The sequence below is a fragment of the Rhinolophus sinicus genome, linkage group LG06 (assembly GCF_036562045.2).
Source record: "Rhinolophus sinicus isolate RSC01 linkage group LG06, ASM3656204v1, whole genome shotgun sequence".
NCBI lineage: Eukaryota > Metazoa > Chordata > Mammalia > Chiroptera > Rhinolophidae > Rhinolophus > Rhinolophus sinicus.
In genome coordinates this window covers 161,021,911-161,037,193 of record NC_133756.1, presented here as the reverse complement: position 1 = coordinate 161,037,193, position 15,283 = coordinate 161,021,911, and the positions used below count along the sequence as shown (strand labels likewise).

At 55.1% G+C, this 15,283-nt stretch overlaps 1 protein-coding gene across 1 annotated transcript; it reads left to right on the top strand.

The window, feature by feature from the left end:
• The first annotated feature begins 4,120 nt into the window (after window positions 1-4,120).
• Window positions 4,121-6,754, top strand: CD248 (CD248 molecule). Its single transcript, XM_019737598.2, has one exon. The coding sequence runs from the start codon at window positions 4,163-4,165 to the stop codon at window positions 6,470-6,472; it is 2,310 nt and encodes a 769-aa protein (XP_019593157.2). The 5' UTR covers window positions 4,121-4,162; the 3' UTR covers window positions 6,473-6,754.
• Window positions 6,755-15,283: the final 8,529 nt, after the last annotated feature.

Here is a 15,283-nt window from a genome sequence, read left to right as displayed (position 1 = left end):
GTCAGGCTGAACAGGACCAGCAGGAAGAGTTAGAACACAACAATCTCTCTTCACCCTCTCACCCGCCAGATCCTCTGTCTCCCCCTAGGGCAGGAGGTTCTTGGGCTGCCTCACCTCCATCTCTCCCAACCTGGATGAGGGCGGGTGAGTGTTAGGCATCTACCCAAACTGGGCACTCAGCTTCGTCTCCAAGTCTCATTTTCTACCTACTGAACGCTTAGCCTTCTTAGTGTTAGGTATGCCCCACTCCTCCTCACACTACCCACCCCCCAGGCTTCCCTCCACTTGAAAGTGGTCCCAGCCAGACCATCTGGAATGTGGCCTTTGACCCTCCTCCTCTAGCTTCCCTTGCCTGCCCCCCAACCCCTCACCCCCACAGAGGCTGGAGTCCTGACCTCTGCTCTGACACGCCCACTAGCCAGACGGCCTGCAGCCTCCCCTCAGACGCCCCAGCCCCAGCACTGGCCATTGCCTGAATCATGACTGGGCCCGCCACACCCTTGGACCAGGCTCTGGCCTGCCCCAAAGGAGACTCCAGAGGCTGCCTCCCCCAGCCTGGCCCGCCCTGCTGCCTGGCTCTCCAGCCAGCTCACTCCTTTCTCCCAGACTATTGCAACAACCTTCTAACTGGTCCTTGGCCTCTGGTCTGCCCTCCACCCACCACACACCAGCCACAGGGATCTCCCGTCATGCCCCTTCCCCATACCCCTACAATAGAGGCCAGCCTTTTAGCCAGCTTCTCTACTCCTGACTGACTCTCTAGATGTCCCTCACTCCAGGCCCAGTGGAGTCCTTCGGATTCTCTATATGCGTCTTGAATCACCCACCTCGGTCCCTTTGTCCAGGCCGAGTCTTCTTCCTATCCCGCCTTCCTCGCGTCCTCATGCCTTGCTGTCATGCCCCCTCTCAGACTGTGCTCAAATGAGTCTTCAGGGCACTGCAGCAAAAAGAGAACTGAAATAACAGGCAAGAGGCCTGAATCGCAGCCCTGTTACTGACTTGCTCTGAGACTCCCTGCAAGGCCTCGGGTTCCCCACCTGCAAAAAGGCTTGCTGATTTCCAGAGATCTCTCAGTTCTAGGATGGTCTGACTTCTGGGGAAGTCTGGGCGAGTGTGGAGAGCAAGTGGGCTTTGGCTCCAAGCAGAATACCAGTTTCCCACACTTACATCATCCTGAGGCAAGTTCTTCACTTACCATGTTTCCCCGAAAATAAGACCAGGTCTTATATTAATTTTTGCTCCAAAAGACGCATTAGGGCTTATGTTCAGGGGATGTCCTCCTGAAAAATCATGCTGGGGCTTATTTTCCAGTTAAGCCTTATTTTCGGGAAACACGGTAGCTGAGTCTCATTCATTCATTCATTTGCCAACCTCCTGTTAGCAGCATCTATGGGCCAGGAGCTTTCCAGGCTCAGGGTACAACAGGGAGCAAGACGATGACCCTGTCTCGTGGAGCTCACAGTCTCTTAGGGCAGGAGTTCTCCTCTGAGGGTGATACGGTTCTGGGATGTGACGATTGATTAACAATGTCTGGAGACAGTTGTCCCAACTGGAGGGGTGCTACTGGCATGGAGGTAGAAGACGGGGTGCTGCTAAGCATCTTACAAAGCACAGCACAGTCCCTATAAGAAATAATTACCCGGCTTTGCATCGCAATAATGCCAAGGTGGAGAAACCCTGGCTACTGGAGAATTTGAGCCAACAAGTAAACATATATCATGTCAGATAGTGGTAAGTGCAAAGGAAAAAAATGCAACAAGACTAGGGGGCCAGGGAGCCCCAAGGGTGGGGAGGGACGTAGTCAGGGACTGAATGGGAGCTGAGACCTGAAGAAAGTGAAGGGGCAGAGAGCATTCAGATGTTACCAGAATGTGTGTGTGTGTGTGTGTGTGTGTGGTGGGGGGAATGGGCGGGGGAACAGCCAAGGCAAAGGTGCCGAGGTAGACCTGAGTCTGGTAAGTTTCAGAAACAGCCAGGAGGCCAGAGTGGCTGGAGAGGAGGGATGACAGGGAAGGAGTGGGATGAGAAGTTTGGGGGCAGATCACATAGGCCTGGAGGCCATGGTGAAAACTGTGGCCTTTCCTCTGAGTGAGATAGGGGCCTTCAGGCTTCTGGGCAGGGGAGCAACTGGATCTGACTTAGTTTCTAAAAGGATCCTTCTGACCGAATGGGGAGGACACAAGAGAGAGCAGAGGACAGGCTATTGCAAGAGTCTAGATGGAAGATGACAGTAGTGGTGGGGGCCAAAGATGGGTGGCAAAGAAGGTAGTGGGAAGCAGTCAGATTCTGGATCTGTTTTGAAGGTGAAACTGACAGAATCTGCTGAGATTGGACGTGGGGTGTGGGAGAAAGAGGAGTCAAGGATGATCTCAAGGCCTTGGGCCTGAGCCAAGACAAGGCTGAACTGCCCATATTGCCTTTCTCCTCGTGAGAACGGGGATCGTTTTATGTGCTTCACAGATGTCGACCGCGACAGAACCACCTTCCAGGTATAGAGCAAGCACTTCAAAAGCCCTTGTTCTCAGGAGAACTGGCTGTGTCTGCAGTGCTAGCCCTGGTACCATAAGGTGGTTAGCAAAGCAGCCCTGGGCCCCACCCCCACCCAGATTTCCTCAGAAGACTAAGGAACACTTGCCTCCTGCTTTGCAGCTGACAAAGCACATTTGTGAACACTGAGTGTTGAGATACACTAGCCCTGCTGCGGGGAAGGGCCCTGACACATTACCCCCTTTTTGTAGATAAGAAAAATGGAGAGCCAGAGAGGGTCAGTGAGTTCCCTGCAGGCACACAGCAAATCAGTGGCATTGTGGGAAGCTGGACCAGAGCAATGCACTGAGGGGCAGGACCTCTCCTCCATATCCCCACACCCAGCTCAAACTTCTGCCAAGAGTTCAGTGGGCGTGCACGGGTTAATCTGACAACTGGCTCCCCAGGGACCATCCTGGATGATAGGCTCAGTGCACATGCCTCCAGAGGCCTCCAAGAAGAGGACCCTGGCCAGGCCCTACACAGCAGGCCCTGAGGGCAGGGAGAGCTCCACACATGTGACTCCTGTATCACACACACACACACACACACACACACACACACACGTGTGTGTGTCATTGTGTGTCCTATGCCCATACATGGCCTCTCACCAGTTCCCTAACAGCCAGCCCTGCATACCCTGAGTGCAGCCCAGCCCCTGCCCAGCTCCCTCCCCCTGTACCCTGCCCTCCTGCAGCAGGAGCCCAGAGAAGCATTTCCTGTTTGGGGGCCAACTCCTCCCCCTCTAAGCCCAGGTTCCCAGGGCCCTGGCTGAGCAGAGGTGGAGGGAGGGCAGCCCTGTCCAGCTGGAGCCAGAAGCTTAGGGAGTGGGTGGGTGGGGGGAGGTTGAGTCAAAAGCTTAGTACATAAATAAGGGGTTGAGGATACCGGTTCCTGAGAGATCAAGGTGTCTCCAGTTCAGGGCCTGCACATGAACTGGAGGGACTCCATGTGTTAGGGCATGTAGAATGCCACGCTACTTTGTATGTGCACTAAGGGGGGCAGCATGTCAGAGCATGTGAATGTGTGGGAAGGGGGTTGCAGGCCCACGTGGGTCTACAGTGAGAGGAAGGGCTTAGCCTGTCAGAGCACATGCACATCTAGGACCAAGGGGCAGATGGTCGAGTGTTCTTGTGCGGGGAGAGGAGCATACCCACTCGTGTGATGTGGAGGGTGTGAGTCAGAGCATGTTTCCACACGTATGACAAGCAGTTGGGCTGTGAGACTGTTCACGAGTGTGATGAGGTTGGTGTGTCCAGATTTGGGTCACTTTCCGTCTGTGGGAAGTGATCTCACCCCTCTGCCAAGAGCTCCAGGCTGCGCTGGAGTTTTCTGAGGGTCATCCAGCCTCTTCAGGCAGGCAGTCCCCTCTCCTTGACTCCCAGCCCGTTCGCGCGCCTCCTCCCCTCCCCCGCCCCCAACCCCCAGTACCCCCGCCCCTGCCCCCCGCCCGATTGCTTCCTGCTCCGGCGGCCCCCGGGGAGCAGGAGCAGGGAGCTGGCAGCCGCCCCATCCCACTCCTTACAAGGCCTGAGTCCGGCCGGGCCCGCCCCCGGCCCGCCCACCAGAGGGCCCAGTCCCTCCCCCTGTCAAGAGCGATCGCGGGCCGGGCCCGGGCCAGTCGGGGGGCGTCGCGATGCTGCTGCGCCTGCTACTGGCCTGGGCGGCCATGGTGCCCACGCTGGGCCAGGCCCCCTGGGCCGCCGAGCCCCGAGCTGCCTGTGGTCCGGGCAGCTGCTACGCCCTCTTCCCACGGCGCCGTACTTTCCTGGAGGCCTGGCGAGCCTGCCGCGATTTGGGGGGCGACCTGGCTACCCCACGGACCCCCGAGGAGGCCCAGCGCGTGGACAGCCTGGTGGGTGCCGGCCCGGCCAGCCAGCTGCTGTGGATCGGCCTGCAGCGGCCGGCCAGGCAATGCCAGCCACAGCGACCACTGCGCGGCTTCACGTGGACCACGGGAGACCAGGACACGGCCTTCACCAACTGGGCCCAGCCGGCCACTGTCGGGCCCTGCCCGGCCCAGCGTTGTGCAGCCCTTGAGGCGAATGGTGAGCATCGGTGGCTCGAGGGCTCTTGCACACTGGCTGTCGATGGCTACCTGTGCCAGTTTGGCTTTGAGGGCTCCTGCCCAGCCTTGCCGGAGGAGGCGGGCCAGGCTGGCCCAGCTGTCTACACAACGCCCTTCCACCTGGTCTCCACCGAGTTTGAGTGGCTGCCCTTCGGCTCTGTGGCTGCTGTGCCATGCCAGGCTGGCAGAGAAGCCTCTCTGCTGTGCGTGAAGCAGCCTGAGGGTGGTGTGCGCTGGTCACGGGCTGGGCCCTTGTGCCCAGGTACTGGCTGTGGTCCCGACAACGGGGGCTGTGAACACGAGTGTGTGGAGGAGGTGGATGGTCATGTGTCCTGTCGCTGCACTGAAGGATTCCGGCTGGCAGTGGATGGGCGCAGCTGTGAGGACCCCTGTGCCCAGGCCCCATGTGAGCAGCAGTGTGAGCCTGGTGGGCCACAGGGTTATAGCTGCCACTGTCGCCTGGGTTTCCGGCCAGCCGAAGACGAGCCCCACCGCTGCGTGGACACAGATGAGTGCCAGATCGCCGGCGTGTGCCAGCAGATGTGTGTCAACTATGTCGGTGGCTTTGAATGCTACTGCAGTGAGGGCCACGAGCTTGAGGCTGATGGCATCAGCTGCAGCCCTGCTGGGGCTATGGGTGCTCGGGCTTCCCAGGACCTTGGGGATGAGCTGCTGGATGACAGGGAGGATGAAGAGGCCTGGGAGGACTTCAATGGTGGCTGGACAGAGATGCCTGGGATCCCATGGATGGAGGCCACACAGCCGCCTGACTTTGGCCTGGCCTACAGACCGAGCTTCCCAGAGGACGGAGAGCCTCAGATGCCCTACCTGGACCCTACCTGGCCACCCCCACTCAGTGCTCCCCAGGTCCCCTACCACTCCTCAGTGCTCTCTGTCACCCGACCCGTGGTGGTTTCTGCCACACGCCCCACACTGCCTTCTGCCCGCCAGACTCCTATTATTTCTGCTACACGCCCACCTCTGGCCCCTGCCCCTCAGCTCCCCAGGATCCCTGCCGTACACCCAGCTTTGCCCCGTGACCACCAATTTCCCATGATCTCAGCCAGTTATCCAGATCTGCCCTCTGTCCACCAACCCCCTATTATCTCTGCCACTCACCCAGCACAGTCCCCTGCCCACCAGCCCCCGATTATCTCAGCCAAATACCCTGAACTGCCCCTTGTCCACCAGACCCCCATGTTTCCAGACACTCAGGTCTCTGATACCCAGACCACCAATAATTTGCCTCCAATCCCAGCTAACCGTACCCCTCTGGTCACCACTTCCAGTGCCCATCACCCCCTTGGGACCCCAGATGTCCCAGTGCTCAAAGCCCAGGACACCCACCTTCCCATTACTTCCACTATCCAGCCCTCTTTGACCACTACTTCCAGGTCCCCTGTGCGCCCTGCCCATCAAGTCCCTGTACCTGCTGCCACCCAGCCCCCAGTCCTCCACACTCCCCTGCCCCCTCAGAGTCCCACTAACCAGACCACTCCCACCAGCCCTACACATACCTATTCCAAAGCCCCACAGATGCCAAGGGAAAATGCCTCTGATTCCAAGCTGGCCCCATGGCTGCCTTCAGTGGCCCCCACAGCCGCCCCAACAGCCCTGGGGGAGGCCAGTCCTGCCGGGAGAAGCCGGAGGGATGACCGGTGGCTGCTGGTGGCACTGCTAGTGCCAACATGTGTCTTCTTGGTGGTCCTGCTTGCACTGGGCATCGTGTACTGTACCCGCTGTGGCCCGCACGCACCCAACAAGCGCATCACAGACTGCTATCGCTGGGTCACCCATGCTGGGAGCAAGGACCCAACAGAACCTATGCCCCACCGGGGCAGCCTCACAGGGGTGCAGACCTGCAGAACCAGCGTGTGATGGGGAACAGCCCCCCTCTGTGGGGGTGGGGGAAAGAGGCGTGCATTGGACACATGGTCCAGGCTGCACCAATGACCCATGGGGCCTGCCCAGATGGACAGAGAGCTTCCCGCTCCCCCAGGCGCAGCCAGGCTCCTCTCTCAGTCAACCACTAGACTTGACTTGTGGAAACTCTGCTCCCTGGCCTGGCACTCATGACAGAGGAGATGCTGAGGCCCCCAGGACCTCAGGGGGTGGGTGCTGGGGTCTCCTCCAATAAACAGGGTGCCAACCTCACCCGAAGCTCCTGATCCCCATTGGTGCCTGAGGGGAGGGTCTGGGAGGACTCAGAAAAAAGGAGGGGACCTCAAGAAGAAACTTACATGGGAAACTTGGTAATAAGGTAAGACCCCTTAAGAGAGGGTATGCTTCAGCGATTCTCAGGGAAACAAGAGCCCAGAGAGGGCAAAGCTTTGCCCAAAGTCACACAGAAAATCCAGGAGTGGGATATTTGGCACGGAGAGAATTCCATAATTGTTCTTCATACCAAAACTCCAGGAAGGTGGGGCTGAATCTGGGGGAGGGTTCTGGAATGAGGGCTTCTGCTGAACTGGAGCCAAACTGGGTTTTAGGGGTCAAAGGTAGCTCTGGGCCTAGTGATTCTGGGGAATGAAGATGGTCTAGTGGGTGAGCTTCTCCTAACTTTCTTCTGGTACTTCCCTTCCCATCCCTGCTGGCTGCCCAGAAGTTGGTGGCTGGGACTCAGGGTCACTCAAGGATGCTGCCAGCCCTCTGGGTTGTAGGTGCTCCTGAGGCACTCCTCCCTGCTCTAACGAGGAGGTGGGAGTCAGAGCTTAGCAGGCTGGGCTGGAGAGAGTACTAACCCAGGAGAGACTGCCCTCATCCAGCTCACTGGGCAGCCTCCTGAGCAAAGCCTTCCTTCCCATCTTGGGCCGCACTTTGCCCTTCTCAGAAACAACCAAGAGACCCCAGCTTGAGTGAGGGTTCAGGCTGCTCAAGGCTAAAGTGCCCCATGAATAGGAGGAGGGGATGGTCAAAGATCACGGCCTGGGAGAACCCAGCAACCTCCAGCATCCTGGGCTCACTGACTTGGGAACAGCGAGAGGCAGGACCTGGGGGCAGGGAGGCGCCGGTTCCCACCACCACTGTAATTTTTCAGTTGCAGCCTCTCAGGGGCCTCTAATTAAGACGGAGCAGAACCACCACGACCACCCGGGCAGGCAAGGAGGGGTGGCCCAGAGCCCCTTTCCCTATACCTCCATCTGACCCCAGGGACTGGGCCGGGGCTGGAAGGCCAGGCTGGGCCCTAAGGGACTAGGAGACTAGGGGCCGAAGCTGGGGATGAACCTGGGGGGTGGGGGCGGAGGGAACGCTATGCGCCGCCCCATCCCCGGCTCCCGCTCTCACGTCCCCCTAACTCAAACCAGACGCCCCGCTAGATTCTGCCCAAGCTTTTAACCTCGGAGACGCCGCTGGAGAGGTTCGCTAGATGAAAAAGGGGGTCGTGGGGTGGCCCAGAGGTCTGGGTCTAAGAAGGAGGTGCGGGCGCAGGAGGTGGGTGATAAAGCCTGCTGGGACAGGGAGGACTGGAGTTCGCTCCTGTGACCCTGGGCCTAGGATCCAGAGAGCCCCAAGGGCAGGAAGGAGTTAAATGCACAGCAATCAGAGGGAGGAGATGGGAGTGGGGAAGGGGGCCCAGAGCCGGCTCTTTGTCATCCTGTAATGAGCACCAGATGCGGAGCTGCGTGCGGGCCTACACAGACAGCCTCCCAAGGCAGAACCCCCGCCTGCGCTGAGCCAGGGCTCCGCCCAGGCCCAGAGCTGTACTCAGGCTCCGCCCACTAACTCTCAGGCCCCGCCTCATCCACGCGCGACCCCGACGTGCATCAAGACACTCGCACTATCTGCCTGGTCCCTTGGAACTACGAGCCACGCCCACTCACTGCTGTCAAGCGTCCCCTCGGGAGCTCTCCAGAGGCCCCGCCCACTAAAGCCTTAAGTCTCTGCCCCTGCCAACTCAGAGATTCTCGCAGCATTGCCCTGCCCTCTGTTCTATCAGCTCCACCCCGGCCAAGACAGTACCGATGGCCCCGCCCATCAGGGACAGAAGCCCCGCCTCCTCAGTCCAGCTCTCGCAGTCTAGGGGAGTTATCAGTTCCCGCTTCCAGGAGGTATGAACTCCGCCCAGAGTTTACCCAGTCTCCTCATGCAGCCCCACCTAACAGAACTAAAGCTCCGCCCCTTCCCACAGCCAGGGACTCGGTCCCCAAACGCCGGGAATCCAGCGGAGATATTAACTCCGTCCACAGGAGATGCAAACTCCGCCCTCCGGGCGTTTACGCGTTCCTCTCTCGAGCCTCTGCAGGACCTGCTTTCAGCCACAAGCCCCGCCCCGTCACTGGCGACCCAAATCGCAGGGGCGGAGCCCCAGACCCGTCTCACAAGGGGAAGAGCTCTGCCCACGTACGGTTAATACACTTTCCCTTCATACTGAGGTAATGGCCCACCCACACAGAGTTCCTCAGGCCCGCCCACTAAGAATGCCCGCAATAGGCTCCTGAAGGTCCCTTAAGTCCCGCCCACGCAGAGAATGTAACCCAACCTCTTCTCTCAGGCTCCGCCTCCTAATTATGTATGGCCCCGCCCATCTGTAGGCCCTACCTTATCGGAACCCAAACTCCGCCTTCTCCGGGCGTGGGACTCTCGAAGTCACTCATCTCCTTCTGGTTATGCCCAGACTAGTAGGTGGGAACCCCTCGTCTCTGACCAGGACGCTCCTGAACCCAGGCCGGGCGACCTCTCTCCTTCGCCAACCACGGTTTCTGTCCGCCTGGATTGCAGATTCTCTGGGGAGAACGCCGAGACGGTGTCGAGATCTCAGCGGACCGCGTCGATGAATGAGCCTTTGGCGCCACCTGCCCTCCGCACCGCAGCTTGCAGCCAACGGGAGTCAGTCTGGCCCCTCTCCCAAAGCACGCTAGGGCTCAATAAATAAATAGTTGCTTGATTAATTAACTGGGTGTGTTACTCAAATATCTGCCAACTCTCCACCCCCCGCCCCCGGCAAAACAGCAGATCTGCTTGCAGGTGTCCTCCGTTGTATTTGGAAGACCCAAGGGGCTTCACACAGGACCTTAAGCCACTCTGAGCTGAGATGGAGCCTGTCAGCCTTTATAGAGGTTGGTGTGAACTTCCCCACGAATCCCGTTTCCCAAAGGGCGAAAACTCAGGCTCTCACCGAAGGCCCAGAATTGTTAGGGCTGGGTCCTCCCTTCCCCCAACTAGCACTTCAAAGTGTAGACACCTTCCCTAGGGGTGTGTGTTTGGTGGGAGGGAGTGGGTCTGGGTTCAGAGGCCCTCTTGGGGGAGCTGAGAGTCACTGTTTTCGCAGTGGATTTGATTTCAGGGCAGATCTCTATATCTGCATTTGAAAATATTCGCCTGCTCACTCCCACACTAGACTGAGGCTCCAGGAGGCCAGGGCACTGGAGTTCAGCTCTAAGGCCTCAACAAAATGTTTTGCAAACATTACTGGGACAGACCTAAGATTGAGGAGGGCAGAACTAAACTAACACTGAGCTCAATTAGGTGCTAGCACCCACCCAGCTGGGCACCCTTCACTCCCAGCATTAAACACTGGGTGGAGCCACCTCCTGACAAACTCAAGCCTGGGGAGTGGGATGCTTTCCAGCTGAGACTCCAACTCAGGTGTCTTGACTGCTATGAATAAGAGTGGGGTTTGGTGCCAAACAATAACGAAAACAATAGTGAATGCTTGCAGCACTTATCATACGCCTAGTCCTATCCTAAGGGCTTTATATGTCTTAACCCATTTAAGATCCATAACAACTCCTGTGAAGTAAGTGCTATTCTTACCACAATTTACAGATGCAAAAGCTGAAGACACTGGCCTGAGAGCCTTGCGTGAAGCCACTTGTCCTATTTGACCAAGTTAGTAAATGAAGGTTTGAACCCAGGTAGATTCTGTGGTCTTCACCCCTAGAGCAGGGCCAGTTCATAATGACAGCCATGTCTCTGATCAGAAAACGCCCACTGTTAAACAAAAACCTTTGAGGCTGAAAGCTTTTCTGAAAGAAAGGGTTTATTGAGCCACATGCTAGCCAGGAAAGGACCAGGTCCTGGGACCAGCAGCTGGGGCAGGTGGGGAAGACAACATGTCAGCAGTCCTGGAGTTGACAGGGCTCTTTTATACAATGACTTTGGAGAAGAAAAATCTAAGTTGTTTCGGAACAATTTACATTGGCTGTAGATGGGCGGGGAGGGAGAAGGTGAAGTGGGGCCAGTTCTGGGATAGATACAGAGTCTTTAAGGAAGAAGTGTTTGATGCTCCTGGATTGGTTGTGCATGACAGTCTGGAACGTTCGTGCATAAGTGGTGGTGTCTGGTGGTCAGCTATTCTCTCCAGATGAGAGCTGAAAGAGCCACCTGGAAGCTGATTCAAAGATTCAACATACATTCAGGAATGTGAGCAGTCTGTTGCTGGCTTTGGCTTGGAGCTCTGTTAACTGATCAGCTCTCTTGTCTCTCTCTCCCATTCTCCAGCTTGCTGTCATTTAATTTAGGACAGCTCATGATTATTCTCTTGTCACCACTTTCCAGGGAACTTTCTTTTAGGGATGAGTCTGCAAGATGGGGACTCCCAGGCTGATTATGCTGTGATTGGTGGGGTGGTGGTATAAACCCTTCCCCCCCGAGGGAGAGTCAGTCCTGGTTTTGGTGGATGATGCTAGTGAGTGAGGCTGGTAAGTGTGACTTCATGGGATGCAGACAAGAGGCCCAGACCAGGTGCAGCCTTAGGGCATTGGCAGTGTGATTCTGATGAACTCAGGGATTTCTCCCCAGAAGGCCAACTAGCAGTGGCTAAGAGCAGGCACCCTGCCCCAGACAGCCTTGCTTTGATTCCAGTTCCACTGCTTGAGGGCTGGGAGTCCTTAGGCAGCTTCCCTAATCACACGATGTTTGCCTCCACATTTTAAAAATGGGCGTACTATGTACCCATTATAGCCACAGTAACCTGTCGGGGAGAAGAAAGGACTCTCGGTGAGGAAAGTCAAGGTTTCCTGCTGGAAGCCAATGAGGAACTTCAGGGCAGCTGCATGAACCTGCTACAAGCAGAGCTGTCCGCTTAGCTGGCACTGGGCAGCCCTGAAGACGGACTCCAGAAACTGACATGGGAGAGCTGAACTCCAAACCCACCAAGTCCCTACGGCAGATGTTCCCAAACATCAGTTTACCACATCCTAAGTGTCTCAGTGATTTTTCTCATGCCCTGCCTTGGCAAAAAAAAAAAAAAAAAAATCTAACAGTTTCATTTAATAGTTAGGGCCAAACAACATAAGAAGTACTTATGTTTTAATACTCAATAGTCATTTGAAAAAATAATATGCCTACATTGAAAGATACAAAAATATTTTTATTCTTAACCACAATCACTAGCTAATGGGGTGGATGTTGGTCACTGCACAACTTCTCAAAACTTGGAATCAGATTGGACATGGCCACCTTCATTTCCTGTTTGACTTTCCCGTGGTACTTGTTTTTTATCATGGCAGCTGCCAAAAACCCAGTTTTGCAAAGATACTTATGTCACTGAAAGGAATGTAGTGCAATCCAATGTTGAAATTGTGAAGGGCCTTGAGCTCGAAGTTTGCCAGTTGTCTGACAGATGTCCAGTAGCTCTGTTTCTCTCAAGGGTTTATCATATTTCATGGCATCCATGTGAGTTCGCTGCAGTGCGTGGGGGCCTACATCAAAGGAAGGGTCTCGTTAGACACCAGGATCCTGACGGAGGACATAGGAAAACTGGGAAGAAGGTGCAGGATTGGTGATGCCTCTAACCCTTCCCCTCCGCGCTGTCTCTACTCCATTGCCAGGTGTGTCCCATGGTAGCTGATGATAGCATGGAAACTGAAATCAAAATCAGTTTGCTGTGCAAAATCAGACTAAGAAGATGATGGCACATCCAGAATGAATGACAGAAGCCTGTGAAAAACATGCAAACCAGATTTGGGGGGTGGACTACCAGGTAGCAGAAAGTAAGTATTTATGTCTGGCACACAGCTGTCTTGGGGATGCTCACAGGAAGCAAGGTTTTATTGTTCTATCACAGATACCTGGCAGAAGCTTTTTCCAGAAGGCTCGCTCCAGCCCGGACCTAGCACACAAGGAAGAGGCAGACTTTCCTTGGAATAATAGAGAGGAAGGAATCTCCAGGCTTCAGGAAAAAGGAATGGTAAAATCAGTCTATCCCACCTGTTAGTCGCCTAACCCACAGACTGTTTCTCCAGGTCCCAGGGACTCCGCACTCTTCAATGGTGGTCGTTGAAAATAGGTTGATCAATGAAGCCCCAAAGGACTGGTTAGAATGAGTGCTCCACCGGGAAATTTCAGGATACTAATCGCCCCACTTCAAAGCCCTTAACCTTAATCACGTCTGCCAAGTCCCTTTTTCCATGTAAGGTAACATGCTCATAGGCCGTGGGGATTAGATGTGGTCGTCATTCTGCCAACCACACTTAGGGACCAGGCGAACAGTTCTAGGTTGGTGGGAGATCCCACTTGCCACAGAGAGCACATCCTGCAGTGGAGCACCCAGTGGACAGAAGATAAAATCTACTTTTTATTGTTGGCTTATTTATCAGTGAGAGAAACGGCCAGGAAAGTTACCAGCCACTTTATGTGTCAGTCCAAACAGCTGGGACAGCTGCCATTGCTGCTGATTACCATACAGCCATCATTCCTGGTCAGGTAGCCATGTGTCTGAAGGGGGACAGCATGCTGCTACCGCTGTCACTGCCCCTGAAATGAGGGGCTGGGTCAGGAGGGGTTTCCAGCTTTTGCCTTCATCCAGGAACCATGAGACCCTGGTGCTGAATTTATGTCTAGCCACCCCTCCCCCCAGGGCCATCCCTCTCTTGGGGGCCCTTGAGGTTCTTTCCTGCCATCTGATCTCAATTCAGGTTCATCCCCAGCCATCTGGGTCAATTTAATCACTTTCAATCCTAAAAGGAAAATAGATCTCAAATGAACCTGCTCCTAGGGCACCAGCCCATCAGGGTCCTTTGATGGCAAGCAAAACGAAAAGGAATCTTCAGTAGGATGTTGGCAGTTGTGAGGTGAATGGGGGCTGAAAGTCAGACCTGGAGACAAGCAGAAGCCGGGGTAGCTTGGGAGGCTGGAGCAGCGTGGTCAGGCCAGCGCTGGAGGCTTGTTCCAGCCATTCTTAGAATCTTTGAGCCTTGGCTGGGGGCCTCAGTTCTCCTATACGTGACCTCTCATCTGTCAGAAGGCGAGGCTGGGCATCTTCAGCATGGTGGGCTCAGGGCTCCAAGACAGCACTGGTGGAAGTGGCAAGGCCTCTTGAAGCCCAGCCTCAGAAGTTGCACAGCCCCACTTCCACCATATTCTGTTGGTCAAAGCAAGTCTCAAAGCCAGTGGGAAAATAGATTCCACCCCTTGAGGGGAGGAGCTACAAAGGATTTGTGGTCTTGTTTAATCTACTACAAGCCAGAGGGCTCCAATACATGACCTGAGCAGGTCTTCCTGCCCCAGTAGGCCCACATCTGACACATCACCACCTTTCTCCCCCCAAGCAGCATTATAACAGGCTGGCATTCATTTTGCAGACCACTCTGTAGATGTCGAGCAGTTAGAAACAGCATTTGGTTCAGTGGTGGCGGATTGCATTTTTGGAGATGGCTCCTATCCCACAGGCTAATCTTACCAAGTGATGTTGATGAGCTTCCATCGAGAAGTGGGTTCTTGTGCTTTTTCTCCTTGAAACTGGGTGGAACTTTGTAATAATCTTGACCAATAGAAAGGGGCAGACGTGATGCATGTTATTTCGAAGGCTAAGTCATAAAGGGCGATACAGGCTCCACCCTGTTGGTACACTTGGCCTTGAAACCTAGCCCCCATTTTGTGAGGAAGCCTAAGCCACGTGGAGAGGCCCTCTTTGGGTGTTTCAGCCAGTAGCCCTTAGCCATCGGCCAGCATCAACTGTCAGACATGTGAGTGAACGAGCCTTTGAATGATTTCATCCCTGGCTTTTGAGTTTTCCAGCAGAGGCCCTAGATGTCCTGGAGTAGACATAAGGCATCCCCGTTTACTCTGTATGAATTCTTGACCCACAGAAACCAGGAGATACAATAATGATTATTGATGTTTTAAGCCAACTAAGTTTTGGGGTACATTGTTGTGCTCTGCTATCAGCACTTGGCCACAATTCTCAAGGTCATCTCCTGATCCAAAATAGCTGCCAGAGTTCCAGCTATCACATCTGCATTCCAGGCTGAATGCAGGATGAAGCAAGAGGACAGAATCAGCCTTTATTGTTTTTATTTCAAGGAACATTCTTAGAAATCCCTTGCAATACCTTATGCTTGTATCTCATAACCTAAAATTAAGTCATAGCCAAACTATATGGGCAAGGGAGGCTGGAAATGCTGTCCTTTAGCTGGGCTCATTGCCATGTGAAGTAAAACTGAGGTTCTGTTATTGAGGAGGAGAGGAGAGTGGATAATGGCTAGCAGGCAGTTGGTGGCTGTGGTGTTAGAGTAGGATGATGGGAGAGGAAATTTCCCCATGGGAGGAGCTGGAGCCAGCACATTGGCCCCCCTGCCCATGCAGCCTCCTTGAATGCTTGGGAACAGTAGTTTCCCATGTAAGTTTCTTCTGAACAAAGAATTGACTTCCTTCTCAAAGAAGTGAAGCAGTGGGCGGATGCACAGGGAAAGCTCTGGTCTCTGACTCCACCCTCCCCACGTGGCCAGCAGACAGCTGGGCTTTTGC

Coding starts and splice junctions, on each gene's coding strand:
- CD248 (XM_019737598.2), top strand. CDS start 4,163: ATGCTGCTGCGCCTGCTACTGGCCTGGGCGGCCATGGTGCCCACGCTG.